The 6,491-nt window shown below is 44.5% G+C and overlaps 1 protein-coding gene across 1 annotated transcript; it reads right to left on the bottom strand.

The window, feature by feature from the left end:
* Positions 1 to 1,449: 1,449 nt before the first annotated feature.
* On the bottom strand, positions 1,450 to 2,602 carry LOC142625266 (uncharacterized). Its single transcript, XM_075798952.1, has 4 exons — positions 2,335 to 2,602; positions 1,954 to 2,221; positions 1,665 to 1,797; positions 1,450 to 1,509 (listed from the first exon to the last, which is right to left on the bottom strand). The coding sequence occupies exons 1-4, from the start codon at positions 2,600 to 2,602 to the stop codon at positions 1,450 to 1,452; spliced, it is 729 nt and encodes a 242-aa protein (XP_075655067.1).
* Positions 2,603 to 6,491: the final 3,889 nt, after the last annotated feature.

The raw sequence follows: 6,491 nt of genomic DNA, 5'->3' as shown, positions 1-6,491 counted from the left end.
TATGTGGTCCGAGGACCATGCATGACCAAGTTTCTGTTTGATATTTGAAATAATGAATCGAAATGTTAATTTCCCCAAAGTAGAAGGTCCGGGGACCGACGTAACAAAGGTTCTATTTAACATTCAATAAGATATCAATTTCCACGAGGTATATGGTCCGAGGACCATACATGACCAAGTTTTGTTTGATATTTAAAACAAATAGATCGAAATGTTAATTTCTCCAAAGTAAAAGGTCCAAGGACCCAACATAACTAAGGTTTTGTTTAACATTCAATAAGATATCAATTTCCACGAGGTATGTGGTCCGAGGACCATGCATGACCAAGCTTCTGTTTGATATTTAAAATAATGAATCGAAATGCAACATAATGATATTTGAACAAAAATGACAAAAGTGTCTTTCATTAATAGTAATACCTTCGTAGGTTATTTACATTCCAAGGGCGTTGTACAATTTTTTCATCTAGATCAGCTAAGCGATAAGACCCTATACCTGCTACAGAAGTGATTCGATATGTTCCTTCCCAGGTAGGTGCGAGCTTATCCCATGCTGGATTCTTGGAAGTACCCATGACTTTCCTCAAGACCAAATCTCCAGGCGCAAGTGGCCTTAGTTTCACATGAGCATCATATCCTCATTTGAGCTTCTGCTGATAATAAGCCAATTGAACCATGGCAGCCTCTCACCGCTCCTCAACCAGATGCAGGCTTTTCTCTAGCAAACCACCATTATCTTCTGGGCTGAAAGAGCTTGTCCTTAATGTCAGAAACCCAGATTCCAAAGGTATCACTGCCTCGGCCCTGTAAGTCATGGAGAAGGGTGTTTCTCCTGTGGATCTTCATGGTGTAGTCCGATATGTCCATAAAACATGTGGTAACTCTTCTACCCATCTACCCTTTGCGTCATCCAGTCTCTTCTTGAGTCCACTGACTATAACTTTGTTAACGACCTCGGCCTGCCCATTTCCCTGAGGATATGCTAGAGTGGAGTATCTATTTGTGATGCCCAAATCACTACAATAATTTCTGAAAACTTTGCTATCAAACTGCACACCATTATCTGAAATAAGTGTGTGAGGTATCCCAAATCTAGTGATAATGTTCTTCCAAACAAACTTCTTGGCGTCTAGATCCCTAATATTTGATAAAGGCTCAGCTTCAACCCACTTGGTGAAGTAATCAGTTCCCACGAGTAGCCACCTTTTATTTCCCACAGCTCTCGGGAAAGGCTCTACTATATCCAGTCCCCATTAAGCGAATGGCCAGGGACTAGACAAAGGATTAAGGACACCACCAGGCTGATGGATGTTGGGAGCAAATCTCTGGCATTGGTCACATTTTCTCGTGTAGTCCTGAGCCTCTCTCTGCATATTGGGCCACCAATATCCCTAGGTCAGAGCTCTATGGGCTAAGGACCTCTCTCCAGTATGACTTCCACAAATTCCTTCATGCAATTCTTCCAAAAGTGCTTCCGTCGCTTCGAGGTGTACACACAGCAGGTATGGTCTGGAAAAGGAGCGTTTATACAACTTCTGATCTTCAGACAACCAGAATCGAGGTGCCTTTCGATGAATTTTATCTGCTTCAGACTTCTCCTCGGGCAAAACATCGCTTTTTAGAAAAGAAACTACAAGGTCCATCCAGCTAGGTCCGAGTCTTACCTGATGAATACGGATGGCACTTGCAGTTGTTAAAGCAGGTTTCAGCAAGTCTTCGATGAGGATAATCCTAGGCAAACCTTGAACCGAGGACGTTGCCAGAGTGGCCAATGAGTCTGCATTTGTGTTTCCACTTCTAGAAACATGTGTTAGGATAAAAGAATCAAAGTTGGATTGTAAACATTTGACCTTGGTCAGGTATTCTTGCATTCTCGGATCCCTAGCCTCTATGGTCCCCATCACTTGGCCCACGACTAACTGAGAATCTGAGGACATATGAACTGACTTTTACCCCATTTTTTGGACCATATCCATACCAACTAAGACAGCTTCGTACTCAGCCTCATTATTAGTGGTCGAGAATGCCAACCTCAACGACTTTTCAAAGGTCATTCCTTCAGGGGATACCAAAACAAGTTCGACACCTAACCCTCTCTTGTTCGCCGCCCCATCAACATATACTTTCCAAACCGGAATTCTCTTGCACGTGATCATGCCAACTGATTTTTCATCCATGTGCAACTCCTTCGCTATTTCTTCTAGCGAAGGCTCGGTGAATTCTGCCACCAAATCAGCAAGGACCTGGCCCTTCACAGAATTGCGAGGCATATACTTAATATTAAAGCCCTTAAAATAGTTCCCCACTTGGCTATCCTCCCTAAGTAGTCAGCACTTCGCAATACCAACTTAAGAGGAAGCTGAGTCAAAACCACAACGGTGTGGGATTGGAAGTAGTGAGGAAGCTTCCACGTAGCATGCACTACGGCCAGAATCGCCTTCTCCAAAGGTAAATAATGCACTTCAGCTTCATTCAAAGATTTACTGACGTAGTAAACCGATCTCTGTACACCACTGTCGTCCCGAATTAAAACCAAACTGACAGCATGGATAGCTACAGCTATATATGCAAATAGGACTTCATTGACCTCTGGCCGAGACATGATGGGTGGCCGGGAAATATACTCTTTAAGTTGTTGAAAAGCTAAAGCACACTCCTCGGTCCATTCGAATCCTTTCCACTTATTCAACAACTGGAAGAAAGGTCTGCACCTATCAACGGACCAAGAGATAAACCTACTGAGAGTAGCAGTTATCCAAGTCAACTTTTGAACTTTCTTTGGATTCCGAGGTGGTTGTAAGCTGAGGATGGCCTTGACCTGCGCCGGATTTACCTCTATTCTTCTATGAGTCACCATGTAGCCTAGGAACTTACTAGAACCCACCCCAAAAGAGCACTTAAAGGCATTAAGGCTCAACTTGTACTTCATAAGCGCTTGAAAGGTGTCATCCAAATCTTTCACATGCATAAGTACCATCTTGCTTTTCACCACCATATCATCCACATATACCTCAATAGTCTTTCCAAGCTGCGACTCAAACATCCTAGTCATCATTCTTTGGTAGGTAGCCCCTACATTTTTCAAACCAAATGGCACCACTTTATAGTGATAATTTCCCGTAGGAGTAATGAAGGCGGTCTTCTCCTGGTCATCCGGTGCTAAAGGTATTTGGTGATAGCCTTGGAAGGCATTTAAAAAACTCATCTGAGGATGCCCAACTGTAGCATCCACCAGCTGATCAATGCGAGGCATTGGAAACGAGTCTTTGGGACAGGCTTTGTTTAGGTCTGTGAAGTCTACACATACTCTCCACTTCCCGTTCTTCTTTTTTACTCCTACTGTATGTGCCAACCATTCTCGATAGAAAACTTCTTTAATAGCCCCAGCTCTTTTGAACTTGAGCACCTCTTCCTTGACAGCCTCGGCATGCTTTTTAGAAGAACGCCAAGGTGGTTGCCTCCTGGGAACAATGGCAGGATTGAAATTCAAATGATGACAAATGAAACTTGGATCAACTCCCGGAGCCTCGTAAGGTTCCTATGCAAATACGTCAATATTGTTTTTCAAAAACATCACCAATTCCACCTTCTCGCGACGTGGTAGCCGAACCCCAACCTGAAAGAACCATTCAGGGTCATCATCAATAAGAAATCTCTCTAATTCTTCACACATTGCCTCCTCTGTTGTCGTCGCATTGGGCGCATCCAGAGTTGTTAATTGCTATAAGTCTTTCGCAGCCAAGGTCAAGGATTCTGGTTCGATCTGATGCAGTACTGCAGCTGAAATGCACTGCCTTACTACTGATTGGCTTTCGAGAATCTCTTCAATTCATCCTCCCGACGGGAACTTCACTTTAACATGTAGAGTTGAGGAAATAGCACCTAAAGCATGCAGCTAGGGCCTTGCGACGATGGCCGTATATGGGGAATAAGCGTCAACCACAATGAAATCCACATCAACTGTTTTCGAACCTGACTGAACCAGCAAACGAATTTGTCCCTTTGGTATGATGGCCTTCCCTTCAAAACTTATCAGTGGTGAATCGTAAGCCGTAAGATCTTTGAGCTTCAAATTCAGCCCCTTAAACAAATCAGGGTACATAATATCCACACCACTAGCCTGATCAACCATCACCCTCTTCACTTCGTAGTTCCCTATCCTTAGAGTAACCACCAGGGCATCATCATGCGGTTGGATGATTCCAACTTTATCTTCGTCCGAGAAGCCCAAGATAGGCGAAGAAGCACCTTTAATTCTTTTCGGCCTGGAGCTAGACTCCTCGGCGAGGATATGTGATACAGACATCACCCTAGTAGGACAGAAACCGGTCCTGCCTAGAGCTGCAAGGATGACATTAATCATTCCCAAGGGGGGCAGAGATGAATTATTCCTCTGGTTAATCGAACCTGAATTGCTTCCTTGCCCATTGGGCTGATATAAATGTTACTTCAACTTTCCTTCACTGACCAGCTGTTCCAAATGGTTCCAAAGTGTTCGGCAGTTCTCAATAGTATGGCCTACATCCTGATGGTGTTGGCAAACAAGGTTCTGATTTCGCTTCATAAGGTCCCCAGCCATCTTACTAGGCCACTTAAAGTAGGGTTCATTACGGACTTTCTCCAGCAAATGGTGCGCTGGTTCTCGGAATACGGTGTTAACTACTTGAGGAGTGGCTGATTCAGATTGCCCAGAGAAATCTCTCCTCGGCCTGTTGTTATTGTACCTATCCGACCTCAAATTCTTCTTCTCCTGAGGGATAACCTTCGCCTTACCCTTACCTTGTTGTTGATCTTCCTCAACCCTTTTATACTAGTCAATGTGATCCATAAGTCGACGTACACTCCGTACGGGCTTCTTGGTCAGAGATTTCCTTAAGTCATGATCAGTTGGGAGGCCCACCTTGAAGCTATTAATCACCACTTTGTCAAAATCGCCATCGATTTCATTAAACATCTCCCAATATCTGTCAGAATACGTTTTCAAGGTCTCACCCTCCCTCATGGCCATAGACAACAATGAGTCCAAAGGCCGAGGAACTCTGCTGCATGTAATGAATCGAGACGCGAATGCCCTAGTAAGTTCCATGAAAGAATCAACAGAACCCACCTTCATCCGTTAAACCATCTCATAGCAACAGGTCCCAAGCTAGAGGGGAAGACTTTGCACATCAAGGTCTCGTTCTGAGAATGTACCGCCATCCTCTGATTAAAATGGCTCATATGCTTAACTGGGTCCGTCCTGCCATTATAGATGCTGAAAGTGGGCTGGGTCAACCGTCGTGGAAGCTTTCCCTTCTCGATCCTACGTGAGAAAGGGGACTTAGAGATCTAGTGCAACGCCCCGCTCATAGCGTCGTTTCCCAAGCCCCTAGAGGGGAATTTTTTATGCCTACGACCTGGAAGCTCTTCCTTCTCGTACGAGAAGGTTTCGCTAGGAGAAGTCTTGGACCTTGGACTGTAACTGCTTCCCTGGGAGCCCTCAGAAGAAGGATTAGAAAGAGATGATGCTCGCCTTCGTCTCACACGGCGTAACTTTTTCTTAAGGTGGTAGATTTCCTTCTGCATGGCTTTAGCATCATCCTCATGGGTGGCTCTGCCTCCACCGCGCGAATGGCTTGCACCGGGGTGCACCGTATGCACACTTCCCTCTCGATCACTCTAACACTTGAGACGTTCGAAATGATCTTCACGCGAGGACCCCTGAGACTCTGCATGATGCGAATCTAAGCCTGCTATTATGTTCCAATTCGTTAAGCACTAGGTTTCCACAGACGGCGCCAATTGTAAGCGCACAATTTGTTCCTGGACTCTAACTCGTGAAGGGCTCAGGCCCAAATGGCCTTATACAATCAAATTTGTAGAGTGTGGGCTTGAAACCTAGGTCTTATGGATATTGGACTATAGATAGAGGGCTAGATTGCCACTTCACACACAATCAAAGGATGAAAACAGTGAGAAATCCTCCTCGGACATAAGCCGAGGAAGTCTTATATAGCTATTCTTTCTCTGAATTATAGACCAAAATTGAAGGTAAAGTATACAGTACTTTCTTTCTCTCTTGTTCTTCTGCGATCCCCATTCCAATGCCCTTTCTTCCTCTTTTATCTCTTTCTTCTTCTTCCCTTTTTCCTCCACGTGTAGCACAAATTACCCTATTAGATACTTGTCCCATCTACCACCCTCTAGAAATCTTCAAACAATAGCTGGAAGGCTAAACATTACTGTTCAGAGGTCATTTCCCCATTAATGCGGCCAGGGAGGTAGGTGCAGGGTCTTTAATGCGGTGATAGCAATATTTTCCCACTAATATTTCTCATACGTTCTTCCTTCTAATAACTGTGCGGATCATGCCTTTACCCAACAGATCTTCCAGAGTTCTCTCTCCAAACACCCTGACATGTCCTATAACTTTTACTTGACCCATCCGAGGAGATACTCTCCTCATCGGACAACTCCTCCAACCCTTGTAGCATGAACTGGCTTACAGGCCT

Source organism: Castanea sativa, chromosome 2 (assembly GCF_040712315.1).
Source record: "Castanea sativa cultivar Marrone di Chiusa Pesio chromosome 2, ASM4071231v1".
Lineage (NCBI taxonomy): Eukaryota > Viridiplantae > Streptophyta > Magnoliopsida > Fagales > Fagaceae > Castanea > Castanea sativa.
This window is presented reverse-complemented; position numbering and strand designations above follow the sequence as displayed.

What these genes read in the sequence shown, in the direction of transcription:
- LOC142625266 (XM_075798952.1), bottom strand. Translation starts at nt 2,602, where the DNA reads ATGTCTCGGCCAGAGGTCAATGAAGTCCTATTTGCATATATAGCTGTA. An exon ending in GATATGGTCCAAAAAATGGG is followed by an intron (nt 1,798 to 1,953) that starts GTAAAAGTCAGT and finishes ACATGTTTCTAG; the next exon opens with AAGTGGAAACACAAATGCAG. An exon ending in GTGCCATCCGTATTCATCAG is followed by an intron (nt 1,510 to 1,664) that starts GTAAGACTCGGA and finishes CTCCTTTTCCAG; the next exon opens with ACCATACCTGCTGTGTGTAC.